The 24,480-nt window shown below is 36.3% G+C and overlaps 1 protein-coding gene across 3 annotated transcripts in view; it reads left to right on the plus strand.

Moving 5' to 3' along the window:
• The window catches only part of Tsp66E (Tetraspanin 66E), a 483,181-nt gene that overhangs the window by 84,697 nt on the left and 374,004 nt on the right, over nucleotides 1-24,480 (plus strand). For all 3 annotated transcript variants that reach the window (XM_067788825.1, XM_067788827.1, XM_067788828.1), the window contains exon 4: nucleotides 16,290-16,418. In XM_067788825.1, coding sequence (XP_067644926.1) covers nucleotides 16,290-16,418 — 129 coding nt within the window. The remainder of the gene's footprint in view (nucleotides 1-16,289; nucleotides 16,419-24,480) is intronic.

The following is a 24,480-nucleotide window of genomic DNA, read 5'->3' on the forward strand; positions in this document are numbered from 1 at the left end:
TTAGCACATCTAGTTACATTTTTTTAAATTTTAACTCTAGATGACAACTCTGCTTTTTATAATTACTAGAGTTCGCCCAGTGGTTGAAATTCAACCACATAAGCAGTTAAAATAATATATACAATTTTTATTGTTCATACTTAACGATATTTACCTTAGTAAGAAAAAGAGTTATTTAAAAACTTTAAAATTTTTATTAATATTAATATATTGCTAAATTTAACAATTTCAATACTGAAGTAAAAGTAATTTCTCATTTTAATATAATAATAGGAACATTCGATGGGTAATATAATGAATAAGTAAGCTCAAAATAGGGACATTTTATATTGCTCTGGCAGGAAGGTTATGATTTAATTAATCTGCTTCTCGTAAACAAAAGTTAGGAAAAGGAAAGGTAGGGAAAGAAAAGGAAAGGAAAAGAAAGGAAAGGAAAGAAAGGAAAGGAAAATCAATGGAAGGGAAATGAAAATAAAAGAAATGAAAGAAAAGAAAAGTAGAGATATGGAAAGCAAAAGCAAGGAAAGGAAAGTAAAGGAAAGGAAAGGAAAGGAAAAGAAAGGAAAGGAAGGAGTATGAATGGAAGAGAAATGAAAGTAAAAGAAAGGAAATAAAAAGAAAATTAAAAGAAAGGAAAGGAAAATAAAGGGAAATGGAAGGGAAAGCAAAGCAAAGGACAGGAAAGGAAAGGAAAGAAAAGGAAAGGAAAGGAAAGAAAAGGAAAGGAAAGGGAAGAAATGGAAAGGAAAGGAAAGGAAAGCAAAGGAAAAGAAAGGAATGGAAAGGAAAGTAAAGGAAAGGAAAGGAAAGGAAAGGAAGGGAAAGAAAGGAAAGGAAAGGAAAGGAAAGGAAAGGAAAGGAAAGGAAAGGAAAGGAAAGGAAAGGAAAATCAATGGAAGGGAAATGAAAATAAAAGAAATGAAAGAAAAGAAAAGTAGAGATATGGAAAGCAAAGGCAAGGAAAGGAAAGGAAAGGAAAAGAAAGGAAAGGAAGGAATATGAATGGAAGAGAAATGAAAGTAAAAGAAAGGAAATAAAAAGAAAATTAAAAGAAAGGAAAGGAAAATAAAGGGAAATGGAAGGGAAAGCAAAGCAAAGGACAGGAAAGGAAAGGAAAGAAAAGGAATGGAAAGGAAAGAAAAGGAAGGGAAAGGGAAGAAATGGAAAGGAAATGAAAGGAAAGCAAAGGAAAAGAAAGGAATGGAAGGGAAAGAAATGGAAAGGAAAGCAAAGGAAAGGAAAGGAAAGGAAAGAAAAGGAAAAGAAAGGAAAAAGAAAAGTAGAGGAATGGAAAGGAAAGGAAAGGAAAGGAAAGGAAAGGAAAGGAAAGGAAAAGAAAGGAAGGAAAGGAAAGGATGGACTATGAATAGGAGAGAAATGAAAGTAAAAGAAAGGATATAAAAAGAAAATTAAAAGAAAGGAAAGGAAAGTAAAGAAAGGGAAGGGAAAGCAAAGCAAAGGGCAGGAAAGTAAAGGAAAGAAAAGGAAAGGAAAGGAAAGAAACGGAAAGGAAAGGAAAGGAAAGGAATGAAAGGAATGAAAGGAAGGAAAATCAATGGAAGGGAAATGAAAATAAAAGAAATGAAAGAAAAGAAAAGTAGAGGAATGGAAAGCAAAGGCAAGGAAAGGAAAGTAAAGGAAAGGAAAGGAAGGAATATGAATGGAAGAGAAATGAAAGTAAAGGAAAGGAAATAAAAAGAAAATTAAAAGGAAGGAAAGGAAAATAAAGAAAGGGAAGGGAAAGCAAAGCAAAGGACATGAAAGGAAAGGAAAGAAAAGGAAAGGAAAGGAAAGGAAAGGAAAGGAAAGGAAAGGAAAGGAAAGGAAAGGAAAGGAAGGGAAAGGAAAGGAAAGGAAAGGAAAGGAAAGGAAAGGAAAGGAAAGGAAAGGAAAGTAAAGGAAAGGAAAGAAATGGAAAGGAAAGGAAAAGAAAGGAATGGAAAGGAAAGTAAAGGAAAGGAAAGGAAAAGAAAGGAAAAAGAAAAGTAGAGGAATGGAAAGGAAAGAAATGGAAAGGAAAGGAAAGGAAAAGAAAGGAAAAAGAAAAGTAGAGGAATGGAAAGGAAAGGAAAGGAAAGGAAAGGAAAGGAAGGACTATGAACGGGAGAGAAATGAAAGGAAAGGAAAATAAAGAAAAGGAAAGGAAAGGTATGGAAAGAAAATGAAATAAAAGGAATGGATAGGAAAGGAAAAGAAAAGAAAGGAAGGAAAGGAAAGGAAAGAAAAGGAAAGGAAAGGAAAGGAAAGGAAAGGAAAGGAAAGGAAAGGAAAGGAAGGGAAAGGAAAGGAAAGGAAAGGAAAGGAAAGGAAAGGAAAGGAAAGTAAAGGAAAGGAAAGAAATGGAAAGGAAAGGAAAAGAAAGGAATGGAAAGGAAAGTAAAGGAAAGGAAAGGAAAAGAAAGGAAAAAGAAAAGTAGAGGAATGGAAAGGAAAGAAATGGAAAGGAAAGGAAAGGAAAGGAAAAGAAAGGAAAAAGAAAAGTAGAGGAATGGAAAGGAAAGGAAAGGAAAGGAAAGGAAAGGAAAGGAAAGGAAAGGAAGGACTATGAACGGGAGAGAAATGAAAGGAAAGGAAAATAAAGAAAAGGAAAGGAAAGGTATGGAAAGAAAATGAAATAAAAGGAATGGATAGGAAAGGAAAAGAAAAGAAAGGAAGGAAAGGAAAGGAAAGAAAAGGAAAGGAAGGGTAAGGAAAGCATAGAAAAGAAAACAAAGGAAAGGAAAATAAAAAAATAGAATGGAAAAGAAAGGAAAGCAAAGGAAAGAAAAGAAATAGACTCGATGCATGATCAGCTATGTATTTTTGTTTCATTTTTATTGTGTATAAAGCAACTCTTCGACCATGTTCACGATTCAGCATACTACACAAAAAGCAAGTACACACACACAGCGTGTCTATAGTATGAATAAGTGCATGTGTAGTGATGTGACTTTTATGTTAAATTTTTTATATTAAATTGATTTTTAAAGTTTTTTTTTATTTATGGATAACAGTGCAGCTCAAAATTTCCTATCAACACATATATAATTTGTGTACCTTAGAATTATAGTTTAGCAGAAAACGGTTCCACATTTTTTCATCTTGTCTATTTATATATAAGATAAAATTTTTTTTTGAAATAGTTGGCAACCTTTTGAAATCACCTAAAGCAGCTGAAAGCCTTAGAATATGATAAATTCTCTATGCACCAAATTTCATCAAAATATATTGAAGTGTTTCCCAGATAGGAACAAATTAGGATTGAGTGGTAACCCTACGTGGCAACTCTGCTTATTGTTCGATACCAATAAAGTTATATATAAAGTTATAGGCATGTTTGATTTAAAAATTTGTTCAAATATAACCATGATGCCCCTGAGATCTTTTATCGTTACCATCAGACCTTTAGCCGACTAAGCGATTTTGGCCGTTACGTAACAATTCACGATAACTGATGGTCAATTGGGAGCACAAAGGAAGGCCCAATCTTCCTCAATCTGCCTCCCCCAAGTGAAGGAATTTCCTTTCGTTGGTTCCGAATACGGCTGGCAATAGAAATACTTTCTGGCCGGAGCGTGTTTGTCCATTCGCATAACATGACCTAGTCAAAACTTTGAACTTTTATTCGCTGCACTTTCTTCATTTATGCTGCACGGATAGTGCAGTAAATCTTGCGGAGAACTTTTCTCTCTTACATTCCAAGAGTCATCTCATCTTCTCTCGAAACTGTCCATAATTGTTGGCGAAAGTTATTCTTTCGATTTCGAAGCTGATATGCGATCGTATATTTTGGTTAAGAGCTTATGCATGAACAGCTGGGCGGGTAGCTTGTCATCATCCGCCATAGCCGGGTGGCGGAACGTATATTCCTTCACCAGCGATTTGTGTATCGAAGTGATCAGTTTAGTTTCGTGTTGTTCGTTCAGGAGACAGCTATGTAATTAGTAATTAGATTGGTGTATCCTTTAAAGCTGGAACCTGTTGCTTCGGATGACCATATTTTCGGTCGCAGCGAAATCAATCACCCTCTAACCGTTGGGAGATGTTACTTCGTGGAGGCAAAATATTCCGTCTTATTTTTAAATACGACAAGCATGATCTTGATATTATGGCGAAACATCCATCGTGTGTCTTATCTAGTTTTTCACAGGAGTCTCGAGCCTTGTGAACAGCCGTGCACGATAATATCTACTTGGCGGCGAAGTCTCTTTCACAACAAAAAAAAAAGCTTGGCTCATAGTTGCGGTTCTGTTCATATGGCTGATGTAGTAGACGTCGCAGGGTCCTTCAGCCTTGTCCCGTTCTTCGTGCTTCCTCATGTGACGCTTGTAGCATTTTTTCATTGGACAGCGTTCGGATTTTAGTCAAATTTAACGACAGGTATACCTAACGCGTGTATATTCTAAGCCTTACTTACTTACTTAACAGTCGCTCTTTGCCTCTGCCAACAGGCGCCAATTGGTGCCACGAAGGTAGCTTAAATCGTTTTCCACCTCGTCCTTCCAACGGAGTAGGGGCCGCTCTTTACCTCTGCTTCCATAGGCGGGTTCCGATAGAAACACCTTCTTGGCCGGAGCGCCATCTTTCCCCCTTACCCTCAGAAAAAAACATCACAGTGTTAAAAGTATCAGTTGAAACAGACAGAGTAAGAAATAGTACCATCTCTTAATGCAATAGTTCTGTGCCAGTACGGAACTAGTGTGAATCGCTACAAACTCACTATAAATAAATTAAACTTTTCTATTCTTCGGTCCTTTTTTCTCGGTGTATATCGTTAACCCCTTGTCGTGTATAATTTTCTTAATATTACGTAGATACATAAAATCTGGAAACGATTTGTCGAAGGACACAGTAGACATTACAACGATTGACCTGATGCCCTTCATTGCAGAACATAAAACGTTGCCTTTCTTCTCACTCAAAATAGATTCAAGAAAAATGAAAACTAAAAATCCATACATATGTATGTATGTAAAACTGTAAAAATTCGGTCATCAAATTTTGTTCTATAAAATGACTTGGGTTTGGCCTTGAGAGATATAATGTTGTATTTACATACATACATATTAAAATAGACTTCATTAGAATGAAATCGCACACTTTGAGACTGCCCATCCTTTTAGCTATCAACTATCGTACGCACCCTTTGGTGATTAGCCTTTGGCTTCAATTTATACACGAAAGTTTCTTGAAAAATTGATGGTTTGCATATTTATTTGAAATTATGTTCGAAAAGGAAAATCATTTGGTGAAATTACTCTACGATAGCTTGTTTGGTTTATGAATATATTTACTGTTACTTATTACTGGACTCAGTAACAGAAAATATACAACAGTAATTGATTTTAATACTAGCAGCGATTGTAACTCTAAATTTAAAATACAACAATGTATAACAGGCCAATGAACTCAGCGTATTCTCTTTAAATTTCCGTTTAGAAATTGGACAGGCACATATTTCTATGCCTGCACTAGACCATAGAAAGAAAAAAAGTTTGCTCCCCAAACCTATATCACCGTACTTTGCATACTCAATTGTGCCTATATTTTTCGACGTGCTGAATTCGGAAAGACACCCGCTCGGTATATTGGAGCACTATTGTGACGCGCAGAAGAGAGAGAAAGACGCCTAGTTATGAGGAAAAAACGTGAGGCAGAACGGAATGATTGCGAAAAGTTTTAGATGAAGGCTGATACGAATGCTGACCGAAACTTCTGCCAAGAAATCTAGGGCATATTCTGCGGGAACGATAATGGCGACTAAAAATGCGGTGGATGGCGGAAGTTTTCAAGACCGAAGTAGATTTCTGCAGAAATGACAAAGCAAACCAAAAAGGCGTCGAATGACATAAGGTTTCAAGGCCGGCAGAGATTTTGCAGGAATACCAATGATGACCCTGTAATTGGCGTACATAGTGTGCTTAAGTTGTGCGGGAGCACTTCTGCTTATTGCTGGCTTAACACGGAGAAGACGAACCTGATTACCAAATCGCTTATAACAAAAAGCACGATCCATCACCCGACTAAAACGATGTAATATTGGCAATATCCCGGCAAAAGAATTACAATGCGCCGGGTAACGACAGACTACCCGCCAAGCTGTTCAAACGCGCAGGCGAATTGTTGGTAAAGAGCGTGTATTAACTCATATGCAAAAAAGATGAACGCATGGCTCCAGATTGGTATTTAAGTGTGTTCTCCCCGTTCAATAAAAAAGGCGATCTTACAAACCGCGCCAATTGCCCAATTGTCAACCTCACCTATCCGTGGCTAATCCTGTTTCATTAACAACCGAGGCTCTGGAGACCACCAAACTCCTCATGGATCTAGGGGGTGGGAGGGCGGTATGGCCTCGAAGGTGACATGTGGTCATACCAAATCGTTCTCGAGATGGTTGGGCTGGGTACCCGAACGTACTGGATCTGCATCCGGCAAAGGACCATCAACATAGATAACACTCCCCAAAGCCTTCGGGGTGTGTGCTTATCGCTACAACAACAACAAAAACATTGGGAAGGATCTCTTCAAACCATTAGAAATGAACTGAGGCTTCTCAAATAGAGCGAGTCCCTTGGGTATGATGTCTGTAACTTAATGCTTGGGAAGATAATACGAGCATCATGAATCCAAAATCTATTAAAACTGCGTACATTGCTGTCGTTGACCTTAACAAACGCTTCCTTCTCTGGATTGGATAAACAGGCAAAAAGTGGGACTTCCGGTGAATGAGAACAAGACGAGAATTTGCTGTCATCCAAGAAAGAGTCATACCCGTCTTGGCAGCCACATCACTGTTGCTTCTCATTGAAAACTCATCTGCCTCACAGATGCCGTTCGGAGTCAGCGTAAAACAAGTAGGTCCCGTCTAACGAAATTATACGAAAAATTAAAAGGAGCACGACGCAAATCGAAAGAGGTGCTGGGCCTAAATCTCTTCGGTGGTATGTTGTTTATCGCGTCTTGTGTTTTTTTTTTAATAATCCGGAGACTCTCTCAACAATTTTTTTTTCCGAACCCATTATACAGGTTTTTCAAGGCACATAGCGCCTTTAAACATTTGCTATTGGCGTCTTCCAAAAAACTTTTTTCTGATTTTCGGAGGATTTGCTTGAAATTTCTGAACTTTTAGACAGCTCTAATGTGGCGCTCACAAATTTATAAAATAGTTTGGGTGTACACAGTGCAAAAGTTGATACTTCCAAATGGGAATATGCATTTCGAAAACACAATAATACATGGTTTGAGCGTAAAGCGTACAATAAAGAAAACGTGACAGTTTCCAGTAAAGGTCTCTGCTCCCACCAGCAGCTCTACGAAATGTTAAATTGTTTTCTGCATGCGATTTGTATGCGCGAAATCCATAATTTTTGATAAATGTTTGTTTGTGTTGTTATATTTCAAAATTAGGGCGATGAATATCTAAATTAATGTGTAGGGAAAAGTAGTAGAGCACTTTTAGTAATGGAAATTTTAGTTAACATTTCACGATTGTGGAAGTTAGCTGCCAATTGTTTAAGCAGCCAATCAGTGAAGCAAATTTAGGAAAGTTAAACGGCATTTCCCACTTTTTAAATACGAGAAGGGATCCCATTAAATAAAAAAATTACTCCTCACCCAGTACCAGGAGCAGTACCTGATTAGAATAGATATAGAATATGTGTGGGGTATGAATATGGTACCCGAGGTAAGACATGTTCAGTATCAACCTAGAGCAGAGCAGAGGTGCCCTCAAGAGATACATAAAACTACTCAGCGTTCACCTACATGTGGTGTGTGCTCAGCGACGGAGTTTAAGCAAACAAACAGTCAATCAGTTTTTGCTTGAACTTCAAGCAATGAACATCATATTACTACAAAAAAAGATACTTATCAATTTCCACTTCTCCGCAGTTTGCAGTCAGCTTTTTGCTGACAGAGGGGAACAAGTTGGGAATCGACTTGCTGCCAATGACCTAACATTGAAGGCGGAAGATGACGTGCGTTCATTTTCGAGAGGACGGAGGGGAGGATGAAGTCGTTGAAGTTCAAGCAAGATTAATTCTCATGTACGGCTGACCATACCTTTGTTTCCTCTGAATGCACAACAAAACTAAGCTGGACTGAGGCTACCCGAAGGGGCTATGTCCCACTGGAAGGAGCATAGACCCTAAAAACTTCAGATAAATTATATTTGTATGAAAACTGAAGACTTAGCTAGAATCAGCCGTTTCAGCCTCTCAGTGGCGGCTGCCGTATTGTGGTGGTTGAGTGCTCCGCCTACCACACCGAAAGTCCTGGGTTCAAATCCAGAGCAAAGAAATATTAAAAAATTTTTAATATGTCTGTCATGAAAAGCTCCTCAGTGAAAATTCATATGCCTTGCAATTGGTGTTCGAAGACGGCACAAAAACATGTACAAGGTTCCGTCCCGCTAATTTGCAGGAAAAATTAAAAAGTAACACGGCGCAAATTGTAGCAGAGGCTCTTCCTAAATATCCTCGAAAGTAAATCGCTGCAAGTATTAATTTTTTCTAACGTTCTTTCAGTACGACGTTCGATCGCAATGGAGTCGTTGCCTTAAGCTAGGGAGGGATGTTAACGTAGTAGGCGAGTCGGCTGGTCGGAAACAAACCAACTCTATTGCGAAAAAAGGCTCCTTTCACCGGTGGATTCCTCGTCAGTGGCTCCACCCTACCAGCTTTCGAGTAGAGTGTGCAAAGTCATCTGCTGAGTGTATTCGCTGTTGGGACTGGTGGTAGCATCCTGGTAAACAGCACCCCTCTTACCAGCGTGGATTAGCTCACGGCTACAGTAAAAAAGTAAATACCTCATCAGCTCCATAAGTATAGGGAAGTACCTAACCGATGCATTCAAAACCAAACGAGATTTCACGCGAGTCGGCTTACTACCTCCGATTCCCTTAGCTTAATACTACAGCAGTTATTTAAATTGCAATAGTCCAAGGTATTATAAGAGCGCCGAATGTTGGTGTTATTAGTGTCGTTGGCCTTCACATGCGCGCCTGTAGCCTGTAGCAGGTTATATTTGGTAGTTGCTGCCCAATACAACGACAGTGCAGGTGTTGTACGAAGGTTCGAAAAGAAACGAAATAACTGGATATGCTATTTTTGACTGAATAGATAGGGGAAAATAAGGTTCATTTATAACTCTGTACCAAGTACGGTATTGGGTATTCCAGAGAAAATTGTGCCCGGCAAATATATGGCCCTTTTCGTGATATGATAACAATGGCGTGCTTTGAAAGAGGTGTAAAATGACAATACCGGTAAATAACTGTTTTCTGTTCGAGTAAGAACCCAGTCACTGCTTAGGTGCTGTTCACTCATTGTATCTATAATAAATGTAATTTCATTTCATTTTCGTTGGCTAATGTCCTACTTTTTTATACCCAGCTGTACTTGTACACAGGGTATTATAACTTTGATTGGCTAACGTTTGGTTGTACAGGTATAAAGGAATCGAGATAGATATAGACTTCCATATATCAAAATCATCAGTATCGAAAAAAAATTTGGTTGAGCCATGTCCCAAAATAGATTGGTATTGAAAATGAGCGAAATCGGACGATAACCAACCACGCCCACTTTTTAAATATATAACATTTTGGAAAACACAAAAAACCTGATTATTTAGTTAATAATACACCTAGAATGTTGAAATTTGACGTGTGGATTGAGAGTCTTGATAAAAATTTGGAAATTTTTTTTAAAATGGGCGTGGCACAAATATTATTAACCATAAATCAAAAATCGTTAAACCTATCGTAACAACATTCGGAGGAGAGGTTGCCTTTACTATAAGGAATGCTTTGAAGAAAAATTAACGAAATCTGTTAGGGTCACGCCCACTTTTATATAAAAGTTTTTAAAAGGGTCGTGGAGGAATAAAATAAGCTATATCTTTGCAAAAAAGACCTTTATATTAATGGTATTTCATTTCCCCAAGTGGATTTATAACAATAAATAGGAAAAACTTGAAATTTTTAAAAATGGGCGTGGTACTGTCCCTTTTATGACTAAGCAATTTTATGTTTCGGGAGCCATAACTCGAAGAAAAATTTACATATCGTAATAAAATTGGGTACACAAATTTTCCCTATAGCAGGAAATATTTCTAGAAAAAAATGGACGAGATCGGTTAAAGACCATGCCCACTTTTATATAAAAGATTTTATATAAAAGGGTCGTAGCCGAAAATAATAAGCTATATCTTAGCGAAGAAGAGTTTGTATCAATAGAATTTTACTTTCTAAATTGAATTATAACATTAAATTGGAAAACACAAAATTGGCACCGCTCCTTTTTGTCTAAGCAATTTTCAATGCTTCGGGAGCCATAACTCGAAGAAAAATTTACATATCGTAACAAAATTGGGTACACATATTTTCCTTATAGCACATATTTTCCTTTTTAGTAAAAATGGATAAGACTGGTTAAGGATCACGCCAGACCAGTACAAGTACAAGTATCAGTACCTCAGTACTTCGAAAAATGAGTACAGGTATAAGTATCGAGTTACTTGTACTTGAATTGTTGAAGTACAAGTAAAGTACTTGTAAGTACTTTCGAAGTACTTTGATAAGTATCGAACGGTTTTGAGGCGGATCAACCAGCACCCTTACGATCACCTAACTTTGACAAAATGGTTGAAGAAGAGTTTTACAGGTATTTTAATGATACATCAACATATTTCCATATGCTTCAGAGTTATCCTCTTATGAAGGACCTATCACTCAAAATGAATACACTCTCAGCTTCCTCCGACCCAGTAGAGCGTTTATTTTCCTTAGCAGGCATTATTTATAGTCCTAGAAGGCAATCAGTCACGGACTTTTCGTTTAAAAAGCTAGTACTAATGAAGGCAAACGCAAAACTACTTTAACATTGTCAGCTGTTGTACAATTTGTACTTATTTGATATGTTGTTTTAATATAAATTTTACTCATATTTTGATTTTCCATTTATGAAACAAAGTGATATATTTTATCATAAAAATTACTTTGGTGTACTTGCAAGTATTTCGCAAGTGTATCTACTTGTACTTTCGGATTCGAAGTACAAGTACCGTAGTACTGATACTTTGTACTTAGATTTGAAGTACTTGAGTACTTGTACTTATTTGGTACTAGTACAAGTATGTACTCAGTACTTTACAGGTCTGGATCACGCCCACTTTTATATAAATGTCTCTAGAAAGGGTCGTATAATCATCTGTATAATCAGAAAAAAATCATGAAAAATTCAGAAAAGATTTACAGATCATGATTTTAGTTCAGAATAGAACCATATGCATATGTATGTATTATTGCCCAGCCTTGTAACACTTAAGCACACAAAACAAACAACAACAGCATTTCAAGTGTACAGCTGGGTATGTAATGTTCGGTTTCACCCGAACTTAGATTTCCTAACTTTTTTTAATTTGTTTTTCGCTTCGCAAATTAAATGAAAATTCATCATCTCGAGAAAGTTAAAATCTTTTATTTCTGCTATTTATTTCTTTCTGCGATTAAGTAAAAACTCGTTACCATTAGCCCATAATGGCTGCGAAATTCATCTTGAAATTGCAAAAAAAAAAAAAAAAAAAATAGAATAAAATAATAGTAAAAGGAGAAGCAAAATAAAGTTGAAAGCTTGAGAAAATTACGTAAAGTTAATGAAGACTTCAGCTCATTATTGTTACACTTTTCTTATTTAATGACCGCTATTCTCACGATTTCCGCGCAACGTAATCCGTTATTAACCAAGTCAATGGCCAAGAAGTTAGATAGCTTCTTTCAAGCTTGCTGGATTCTAAGTACATACATGCATACGTACATACATACATACAATCGAGAAGTATTTAAATGCTTTACGCTAACCTACAAATGTATACTTTTTAGTTTCACTTTAGGCTAAGTTTATGAACGAGCGTAATCGCATCGCGCGATGCGACGAGAAACGCTCCATCGCACAGTGTTTCGTGTAGAACAAGCTAGCTGGACAATATTATTTTATGAGATTTTCCGTTTCATATGCAGTCATTTATTACAACTACGTCATTTTTTCAGCCATATGTTCTTTTTTTTTTATTTTTTTCCAAAATTTTATTTCATATACATACATTTGCTTATTTCATATACAGTAACTCATGTGAATAAGTGACATAGATCCAAAAAAATTTAAAGAACTTAAGAATATTACTTTATTGTACTTAAATTGAATGGACTACAAATCTCAATGCTCTAAAAAATTCTAAAAATTCGGAAAATAAATTCGTCTAATTTTTCAAACATTTTTTAAATATAATTTAGTTTTTGTTATAGATCGTGACAAATTTTCTTATGGGAAATTAGTTAAAATAAATTTGCGAAAGCGAAAATTGTAAGAATTGTCCAAAAAGGGGTGTCTACTTATTTATGTGAGTGACTATACATATGTACATATTTTGTATTTATTTGTGTATTTATCCTGTCACTACAATTTTTACGAAATTATTTTATAGGACCAGTCAGGAATGTAAAAGTGAATTACAATAATAATAATAAAAATGTAAATAATAATTAAATTAATTATGTGAAAATTACTTATTACAAAAACTTAAAAGTAAAGTATCATACAAAGTAGAAAAGGCAATAGATTTAAATTAAATAAAACCTGATCCAACAAAAAGTTATAGGGTATGTTATCTTTTATAATTATGTTATTATGCGCTATCATCATTTTCATTCGATGAGTCATTGTGGAATAGTCATGAGCATCAGCAACACTACTGTGAAAGCTTGAAACAACTGGGGTATTTATTGACTCCTCAACATTATCGGGGGACAGTAAATTTAAGACTCCTGAAGTCAGACTTTTAAATTTTTTCTGAGGTATCTCCCTAAAACTGTTAACTAAAGGATCCGGTGTTATAAGCAACATATTCATAAGATCTCTATTCGTGGCTTCACGCGACTGCTTTTGTGTGTTATCATCCCTGAATCGTCACAAATCTTTGCTACGGGCTCTCTGTGCTTCCTCTGAAAGTTGACCAATAGGTAAAATTGCTGATTTTATAATATCAGTACTATGCACTAAGATTTTATGAACTGTAACAGGCATATTAAACCATGGATAGAGATCTATGTATAGTTTTTTAGTCTCGATCGCAAATTTTTCAAATCTTTGGATATTTATATTGTACCCAGATACTAATGCGCGAAGGAGAGTGTCGAATCTTTTGATGAGCGTTACATCCAATTCCGTAATCTCTGCACTAGCCTCAGAATTTTCGAAAAACCTACGAGCAGTGTTGCCGTCATTGGTATTGCCGAAACCTGGTTTTGGTTTATCTACTATCAAACCAAGTACGCTTTTAAATTTATTCTGGATTTCGTTGGAACGTAGCTTTACACTCTCTTTATCTGCCTCATTACTAAGCTGCCATTTCTTTACTTCGAGGCGATAACTTATGTGAAGCAAGCATTCAAAACATCTTATCCATGCATGGAGAGTAGACAAACCAAAACAAAGATTATCTCGGTTAGGCGTAAAGTCCCGTAACTCATTATTCATATCTTTTGGAGTGGCACCACAAATATAACACTTTTGTGCGGAAGAAGTTTCAGTCAAAGCATTGCAAACTTTTCCGTCAATCACTGTTAGAAGCATATTGTGATTTACGGAAACTTCGTATTCTTCGAGCATGTACTTTGTTGGCAACAACGCATTTATCTCCTCTAAAATTTTGTTCGTTTCAAAAACAATAAAATCTTTTGTTTCTTTAGAAAAAATAAATTTAATTGGACGACAATACATGATAGAAGAAGGTCGAGATTCAATGTTACCCTTTTCATCCTGTAATTGAAGAGGAACGAAAGAAAATATAAACAAAAACTCATCAGTGTCAGAACTGCATGTAAACTTTTGCTTATATGTGCTATGGCCAGAGCTTCCATCGCAACCCCACTTGCTGATTAAAGTATACGTCAAGTTTGTAGGTAATAAACTAACAAAAACTTCTTGATTTGCTAAAACTAAACGCTCAACATTTTTATCTAATACGGACTGGACTTTAATTTCCGCACGTGTTTCACCCACATAAATTTCATTTGGATGTCATTCTGCCTTAGCTTTTCTTAGACTATAAAATGATGGATAAACCTTATGACCTACCTTGATGCTCCACTTCCGAGTCGTTTTGTACTCATGAGACGTCGACTTGCTATCTACGTAGTATGCTAAAGCTTCTACATTGCTCAAGCATCTTGCATCTGGCTCACATGTTATCTTTTTGCCGGATATTTGAGTGGTTTCCTGTGATTTTTTTATAATGTTAGCAATATTTCTGTTGCATAAAGTAACTCACCAGGACTTCTAGATTGCAAGAGGTCATCCACTCGTCGCCGTTTGGTTTTTTCACTGCAGCTAAGAAAGTCCTTCTTTCGTCTTCCGGGGCCGGGGTTACCTGAAGAAGTGGTTGGTTGGTCTGATGGCAACTTTGAATCCACCGTTATTGTAAATGTCAAGTCTGGAGTCGAAAGCCACTCCGAGTTTTTATTCAAAAATCGCTCCTTATGTCTTCCAGAAGTGTTCCACTTTTGATCCAGCTTCGACGAATATGCAGATATTTGTAAGCTTAAACTTTTTATCGAATACTCGTCTGCTTTGCCTAAATCGTACTTAAGTACAACAAAACTCAATAATTCTTTATATCTGGTTTCCTTCGAATGTTGAACCCAAATGTCAAAAAACTCCGTTCTTGGTACGGTTATAACTAAACTGCTTTGTGTCGTTGATTTTCCGACAGGGTGAATAGTTGGTGATTGTTGTGCTGCCATCTGCAGTATTTATATTATATTCAGGTATTGGCGTAGATGCTACCAAATGGGGTTGTTTTATGTAGCGTTCCTGTGTGGTTATACCTGCATTAGGATTGCTTTGTATGTACCTGTTTTTATGCCTTGATGACTGGTGCGGTAGGTTGTGGCAGGTTGAAGTCAGTGATCTTCGCCTTTTTGCTTGTGGTGTGCTCTTGTTGACCTTGCGCGTTTATTTTTGTGTGTTTTATGGCTATGTGTTTGTTCCCTATACCTGAGAATTGGTTTTGCCGTTTGTAGATCAGCTTTAAAGGTTCAAATATCTCGTAGGAGCTGGTACGTACATACATCCTATTTTATATGTAGAGATAACTAAATCTACAAAAAAAAAAAAAAATTAAAAATAGATGTGCAAAGAATTCGCAATGGTTTTTTCTTTCGGCTATTAGAGAATACTTGCGACTATAACATATGTAAAATTTAGCCCGGATGTCGGCGGATGTATGTAACTTTATTGTCCCTAAAGTTAAAAATATAGAGAAAAAATACCTTTTTTCTTAATAACGGAATGTTAAATAAATTGAAAATACTCTAATTGCGAAAGAATTACTATTAAAAAATTTTACTTACCTTCGAGCTTAGAATCCATCAAAAAAATTATATAAAGGTGTTCACTTAAAAGAAATATGAAGCTTAATATTCAACAAGAATTTTGCAAATTGATCAATGCATTTTACGGCCACTCCTGCCTTCTTACTTCAATTACTCAATATATATGAGCAAAAATATCAAAAAAAAAAAGCAAAAATCCCGTAATTTTGTTTGTTTTCTTTCATTTCTCATTACACTTTTCTTGGAATAAGAACTTTGTTTTTGTCCAGCTAGCTTGTTCTACACGAAACACTGTGCATCGCTTGTTACATTTTCGCTAGCGTTATCGCTGGCGATTGAGTGTTTATAGTAAAGCGAAATCGCAAGCGATGGAATGCCTAACAATATACCTCAACATCTCTTTATTCACGGTGTGGCAGTGTAGAGAAAGCAACATGCGTACATTAACTCGTAAAATTTTATTATTAGAAAATAGCAATTTGTTACGAAAAAAAATATTTAAAAAGTATACATAAGACAAAAAAGTATCAAGTGCATCCAATCGCGATTGTGGTAATCTGCATGATGCAAATTCCTTAAACACTGCTTGTCACGTACCTTTTCAATAAAAACATCCATATTGTTTCGCTAATTTCGCTCAACTGAATCAAAATATTTTGGTTGCAAATTTTCGTCGCTTTTGTCGCTTGTATTCGCTCAATTCGCTTTACGCTAAATCGCTTTGTCATAAACATCTCCATATCGCTAACAGCGATTCTCGTCGCATCGCGCGATGCGATTACGCTCTATCATAAACTTAGCCTTACTTAGTTATTTTTTTGGTTGTTCTTCATAATTTTAATTGCAGTTTTTTTATTGCATTAAAGATTTAACATAAATAAATTTCATATAAAGAAAAACTTTCATTTTCTAATTTCAGCAATTCACACAGCCGCGTGTCATCGAACAAATGGCGTACGTTTTAATTGCTATTGGCAGTTTAATGTTCTTTATGAGCTTTTTGGGATATTGTGGAGCGATACGTGAATCACGTTGCCTGCTAACGACGGTAAGCGCATACCAATTGAAAATATTTATTTAGTATTAATGCAATTAAAATTAAAATATCTCTAACTACAATAAACGAAACCGATATGATGGCTGGAGTTGGAATCAAAGTGAAAACTGATTTAATTTGTCGTATATTAATAACAAAGTATTACGAAATTAGAGCTGTTTGCTTGCACACCGTGATATTTTTCAGAAAACGGACTTCGTACAGACCATTTTGGCTGTAAGTTATATTTTATTCGCACTTAAAGATTAGGAAGTGGAAAATGGTCCCATCCATAGATTTTTTTACCGCAAAAGCGAAAATACCGAGTAACTCTTTAGCAACATGTTGCATCAATACACAACAATTTGTTTATTGCTCCTGAAAAATTGTATATCCGGTCAGCGGCTAATTATCTAGCTAGCACTTGGAATAATGTAGGAAAGCTCCATGTGGCGCCTTCACCGAAACTTTCACCCGAAGAACATCTAATACAAATTGAACATTTTCCTTAATGCGTTTATTTATTGAATGGCAAGTGTAAAGAATTACATTCTATATTAAAAGGTAACAACATAAACGCTTTTTCGGTAGAGGAGACATCTCAAACTGAAGAATTTGTGATCAAGCTAAACTCTCTAACAAAAAATAAATAAAAAAATAAATGTAAGGCGCGATAACCTCCGAAGAGATCTAAGGCCGAGCTTCTCTTCCAATTTGCGTCGTGCTCCTCTTGATTTTTCCCTACAAATTGGCCGGACGGGACCTACATGTTTTATGCCGACTCCGAACGGCATCTGCAAGGCATATGAGTTTTCACTGAGAGCTTTTCATGGCAGAAATACAATCGGAGCGCTTGCCAGACACTGCCGAGGGGCGACCCTGCTTAGAAAAATTTTCTTCTAATTGAAAAATCTTATTTCTAAAATTTTGATGTTGCTTTGCCCGGGAGTTGAACCCAGGGCATACGGTGTGATAGGCGGAGCACGCTACCATCACACCACGGTGGCCGCCAAACTCTCTAACAGTTATAATATAAAGCGGGTTAGGGGGCTTAGAATATACCCGCGGCAGGTATGCCACACCTTCAAAGGGTTGCGCTACACAACCCTTTAAATCAATTTGGTATTTTAGTCGCCTTTTACGACAGGCATACCTAAGCCCCTTAACCTGCTTTATATTATAACAACGCTTCTCGCTTCCACTCTGCCGTCAGCCTAAGAGAAAATCGAAATTTGAAAACTGAATTTCACATGTGTGTTCCGTAGAAAATATTTATTTAATTTTTTTTTTCGAATACGTATTTGAATTTTTTTCTTATTTTGACAAACCTCGATAGAATTCTACCAAATGTAGTATTTGCCCTTTTTTCTTAATATTAATAGTTTCGCTGAAGTTTAATCTGACTAACTGTTGTCCAGTACAAACGGATGTTTTTTTGCGATTTTTCACACACATATACAAATATTTCAAGTGCAGGTTTCTATTTTTATTTAGACGTATACTATACAATGCTCCAGTAGCAGTTACTGTAAGGGGCAGGTGGAACATTATCACCTTCGCTCGGTGCTTCAAAGCTAACTTCGTTTAAGAGTACATAGACAATTTCCCTCTCAAATCTGAGCGCTCCCTGAACGTTGGTTACCACGTCGCCCTTTTCGTTCTGACAGAAGTTTGACCCGGGCTTGAAACCTTCATATCCAATTTTAGCTTTATAAATGACGAAAAAAAAGGTGTGATAATGAGCGCTCGGACAAAAATGCTGACAGATATACTGATGAATGGATGTGCATTCCTAACATAAAGTTTTTTTCGGTTGAGACTATCGATTTTCGGTTGATACCCCCAGTTTGAATATTTAAGTGTATAACCGTATTAACAGCAAAACAGTAAAGTTAGGGAAGCCCCAATGTCTCCCTGGGCACAGCGGCATTGAAGGGAATGAACTCGCGGATGAGATGGCTAGGAAAGGTTCCGACTTAGACATAAATGAGGTGGACAGCTCCGTCCGACCGCCGCTGTGTTATCTCCTAGGGAGAATCAACGAATATGAGAACAGGGCAACGGACTTGCTATGGACCAATAGGGTTGACTGCGAGGCCTCAAGGTCTTTATGGCCATGCTTGGATAGGAAAGGCACCAGCTTCCTTCTCAAACTGAACAAATCTGCGGTGAGGGTACTCACGGGTGTCATCACAGGTCATTGTGCTATCACACCAATGCTACGACGGTGGCGAATACCAACAAGCTCCCTCTGCAGAAGCTGTCAGGATGAGGAGGAAGAGGATCGATCTACCACTTTCTCTGCCGATGTCCGGCGCTTCAAAGAAGAAGGCTCAGATTTCTGGGCTCACGCTTCTTCGACAGCCTGGCAGAGGTTGGTGAGGTGGACGTCTCACTTCTTCTTAGTTTCATCAGGGAAAGCAAGTCGTTCCTTGAGGACCACTAGGAGGCAATGGAGCTAAACGAATTTGCCGCCACCCTGTACTTACTGAGGGTACTCAAAATGGACAAAAATGTCTCCGAGTGGAAGTGTGGGTAACACTCACGCACGCCCTCTTAACCTAACCTAACCTATGGAAGCATTTGGCGGTTACACCCGCCACTTTACTTTCCTCTAAACTCTACCTACACTATAAGCACTGGAACGTCCCGGATTTATATTCGGCTATAGTTTGGCCCACTGCGGATTAGTTTTTATGGTAGAGCAGGAACACTGATATTCCTTCCTTCATGAAGAACTTTTTTTAATGGAATAGTTAGCAAAAGTTTTTTCTCTAAATTTCAAAGAGACCTTGATGTTGAAGCTGGATAATATAGTGTTTGCTATCTGCAGCTATGAACCCGCAAATAATTTGACTTGTTTATGCTAGCTTCAGCGGCTTTATACCTGATTTAGTACGACACTATCCTTGACGTAGGTGTGCCATTAAATGTGCGATATTGCACTGTGTGTGGTGAGCGCGAGGTCTGCAATTTTACCCCGCTCAGAGTCTTTGCGATTACGTTAAGCTTTGTGCAGATCTTAACTTTGGAGCTAGGTCTGTGTTTTTACTCTTAGAAAGCGGGGATTAATATGTATTGCCGACTAAAATAAGTAAGTACTCGGGAAGTAAAAATTGCATTAAGTGTCCCTGACCGATGCGTGGGCCTCGATTTAAGTGATCAAGATTCAATTGGCAATTGACTGCCTAAGCCATTTTATCACGCCAACTTTCCCTGTTTCGAGATAGCTGACGCCAATTGAGAGCACCAAGTCAAGTCTTCCTCCATCCGCCACTCCCAGTTCGGTGGAGGTCTCTCACTTCACTTGCTTCCAAACTGCGGTGTCGACTGAAATATTTTCTTAGCCGGAGCATCTTCGTCCACACACATAACATATCGTAACCAGCGCATCCTTTTGGTTTTTTTATTCGCTGCACTAATTTTAAGATACGCATCAATCCAAATCTGGGAGTGATTTGTTGTTGTTTTAAAGTTGTGTTATTGTGATAGAAACCTTGTAATGTGAAAATTTTCACTTCCAAACCACAAAATGATCACCACAAGCGAAACTCAAGTCAGTAACCGAGTTTTGTGCCACCAACATTGTACTTATTACAACAGCAGCAATGAGCAATGGCAATTAACATGTACGACCGTATTATTTTAAGGCAACAATATAAAGTTTTCGTTTCACGGAACAACACGAAAATTAAAATAAATTTTGAAAGTTTGTAATAAATAGTCAAGTTGCAAGAAATTTGTATGCAGTTGTTTAGATTTTCAATGGTGCGCAGTGGCGCATGCGCATTACTTATCTATGACATCAGTAATGTAATTGGATAAATGCTGCGCACGTAGACAAGACCACACCTTATAAAATTCACTTTCGTTAATAACAAAAAATAAATAAATTTGTAGTAACAAGAGCTTGGTTTACTAATGAATAAAAGTTAAAATATTAGTTTAAAAATCCTTATTAAGTTCACTCTTGCTAAACTGGCTTGCTTGTCTTATTTATAATTTATCAAATACACAAGTCAAGTGCATCGTCACGACCATACCAACCCATGCGACGTGTATGACATTGATGAGCTACATTGATGAGCTAAGCGTAGTGGTCTCATAACTACGAATAGTCAAGTTTAATTATACCTTTCATGAAACTAAAATAAAATGGTGTTACGAATCTCAAAATAATAAATAGAAAAACTTCAAATTTTAAAAAATGGTCGTGGCACCGCCCCTTTTATGACTAAGAAATTTTCTATGTTTCGGGAGCCATAACTTGAAGAAAAATTAGTTCAGAATAGCACCATATGTATATGTATTATTGCGAAGCCTTGTAACACTATTAAGCACATAAAACAAACAACGACAGCATTTCAAGTGTGCAGCTGGGTATGTAATCTTCGGTTTCACCCGAACTTAGACGTCCTTACTTGTTTTAATATAGGTTTCTCAGAAAATTGATCGCTAAGGTGCATTTATGAACAGAATTGCTTGTGTTACGTGATAATTATGATCCAAGTGCATCTTGCCTTTATTTCACTTAATTTTTTTTGGTACGATCTCGAATTTGGTGAAAGTTCCCTTATTCAAACAAACATTGTATTGTATATAATCATCTATGTATTTAGAAGCTAAAATGATACCTGAGTAGCGTTTGAGCGGCTTAAAGCTTTCATTTTCCTAGTGCGAATCCGAATGTTAGTGTGCAAACTCCTTACACTACTATCCGTCCTTCGATTATTCTTTTAGTTAATTATACAGTTTGATATCTGAATATTATAATAAGATCTAAAGGTGCTGACGTGAAGGCCTCAAAAAGTAGCTGACGGGAAGCGCTTATGAAGAAGCTGGATACCCAATTATTTAAAATGTGTGTATTATGTGTATAATCTTGTCGCACTTGTATGTGTTTTAATTTGCCCGAGCTTTGCACTAAGTAAACTTGGACTATTCCAAATACTTCTCAATAATTTCATCATGAACAGCACACCTAACATTTCCTTGCGGCTCTCAAGAGATGGTTTATAAGCTTCAGCCGGCTATTGTCGGATCCCTCGTTAAATGACTCAACGCAAAAAGCAGGAACTATTTTTTAAATAATGCCAGTTTGTCACAATAAATCTGATGCCACGGGTTTCTAATTGCATATTCTAATATCGATCAGAGCAGTTAAGACTGATTTCGTGACGAAAAATACTTTCGCCTAGTTCTGGCAAAAGCTGGGCAATTAAGCATAAAACAGATTCGATGATTACACCTCATCATCCTCCAAAGAGTTACAGCAGAATGGGGTTTCCAGTATTTTGAGACGTATGACATGGATTCCCATTGACAAATGTCCCCAATGACCATTGATAGATGAACCCAATTATTTCGGCAAACCTCCTGCTATGCCCCTCCGGCCAGAAAGATCTTGCTACCCGTAACAAAAATCAAATTCACTCACCCTAATTTTCATGATAAGTTTAAGTATTTCATATTACTTCAATGATACTTTGTTGTTATTTCGTAACAAAAATGCAGCCGAGTGTTATATTAACTATGTTGATGTTAAGCCATAAAAACAATAATTACCATGTTTTTCACCTTTCACAAAAACTGCGAACTTATTTTTTTTTTGTTTTTTGTAATTGATTCGGTTGTTGGTTAAAACTCTTTTGTGTGGCGCATTTTTTGTTTTTTTTTTTAATTTAATTTTGCTTGGCAAAAATATTGTTATGACTCTTTTGCGTAAACATTTTGTTACTATTATTGTTGTGCTCCTTTATTGCTTCATTATCAATGATATATACAGATTTTATACTCAGCAAATACTTGTAAACAAGGGTAAATTAACTTTGATTAAATAGCGGTAATGGCATAAAGAATTCGAGAAACATATAGAAATTCTTTTATCAAAATTAACAGTATTAAAAAAGATTTTGATCGAGCCATGTTTGTCCGTTCGTTAACTCTATAACTTGAGCAAAAATTTGACAGATCTTTACGGAATTTTGTATACTATTGTGGCGAATGTTAGCATCACTATGATGTTAGTAAATAATCACAACAACAAAAAAAGCAAGCAGCCACACACTGTATGTGCAAGGCAACGAAGAATGTTCCACACACAAAACTAGCAGCTCGAAGTGAGGAGATTATCTCACATATACATATGTAGCCATCAGCTAAGAGCAGAAGTTGTTACTCACACATACACACGCATATAGCTAAATAACCAAGTATGCGATACAACTGTTCCATGTTCGTGAAAAAGTCTAGACCTTAGGAGAAATATGCGAACGAGGCAACAGATAATATAAAAGCAGCGAAGTTGAGAGATAACTAGTCAGTTTGATTTAAACACGCTATTAGTTAAGCAATAGTAGAATGGTGAAGTAGTCTAAATAAAAACCATTTTGCAATACTGAATATTGGAGTTATTTATTCGAAAGTTCAGCGTTACGAACGTTAGCAGAAGGTGCATAATTATCAGGAACTCCCCCAAAATTCGTTACACTATCAAACCTTGCCCCATAATACATATATATTGAAAATTGAACTATAACCACACCCACTTTTTCAATATCGAACATTTACAAAAATCTAAAAATGCGATAATTTAATACCAAACACCGAAAAACGGATGAAACTGGATATGTGCGTTGACCTCATGACCCAAAAAAAGAAATTTTGTTAAATTTTGGAATTTGAGCGTGGCGCCGCCCACATTTAGGAGACGAAAAGTTAAAATTTGTTCATGCCGGTAATCAAACGACGTTGAGTTCCGAAAGTTGCAAATAAAGTTCAGAAAATTACAACTGAAGTTCAGAAAATTTAAATTGAAGGTCAGAAAATTACAATTGAAGTTCCAAAAATTAAAATTGATGTTCAATGGAAAATTCTGAACTTCAATTGTTATTTTCTGAACTTCAATTGTAATTTTCTGAACTTCAATTCTAATTTTCTGAGCTTCAATTGAAAATTTCTGAATTTCAATTCTTATTTTCTGAACTTCAATTGGAAGTTTTGAACTTCAATTGGAAGTTCTGTACTTCAGTTGAATTTCAATTCTTATTTCCTGAACTTCAATTGGAAGTTTTGAACTTCAATTGTAATTTTATGAACTTCAATTGGAAGTTCTGTACTTCAGTTGCAACTTCCTGAACTTCAATTGCAACTTTCTGAACTACAATTGTAACTTTCTGAACTTCAATTATAACTTTCTGAGTTTCAATTGAAATTTTCTGAATTTCAATAGCAATTTTCTGAACTTCAATTGGAAGTTCTGAACTTCAATTAAAATTTTCTGAACTTCAATTGTAACTTTCTGAACTAAAACTGAAAAATATGTAGATTAACTATATTGGTATATCACCTCAGTAGTGGTATAGTGTAGCAAAGAACGACAGTTCAAAACCTTTGAAAATTGGGCGTGGACGTCCCTCCTTAAGGTAATATCTCTATAATACTTTTAATTAATGACATAAATGGAACAAAATTCGACCAATACTAACGAACGTCGGTATGAGGATTGTTTTTGAACAAAAAGCTTAATAGCAATTTAATAAAATTTTGGGAAAATGGGCGTATAAGAAAATTTGAAAGTTTTGCAAGACGGAAGTCAGAAACCGTTAGTAACACTTTGTAATTTTGCAGAATTATGGGTCTTGGCATTCTATATAGATCTGAGAAAAATTGGTACGCTTCTTTTAGTTAAGATCTTCACAAAACTTTGAGTCGCACAAAAAGCGATCAATTTTAACGAGATTTTGTATGAACATTGTTTCGATAACAGTTACCGTCCTTGCCAAAGACGAAATTTATATGTGTATAGTAGGGCGGGTTGATTTAAAAGCGCTCATTGCTCTGTGAAAATCGTATTCACGTATTATTTTTTTTTAAATATTTTTTTATCTGAAATTAGCACTTCACACTTTGAGTTCTTCACAACGACTTAATGCATTCACAAAAACTGTTGCGTTATATATGGTCTACGAGACGAGGTAATAAGAATGAAATGGTAATTTCAATTCTACCTGTTGTGTCTTGTGGTGGCTTAAAAAAACAACACATGCAATTTTACGATCTGCAATTGTGTCAC

Source organism: Eurosta solidaginis, chromosome 5 (genome assembly GCF_040869045.1).
Source record: "Eurosta solidaginis isolate ZX-2024a chromosome 5, ASM4086904v1, whole genome shotgun sequence".
Classification (NCBI taxonomy): domain Eukaryota; kingdom Metazoa; phylum Arthropoda; class Insecta; order Diptera; family Tephritidae; genus Eurosta; species Eurosta solidaginis.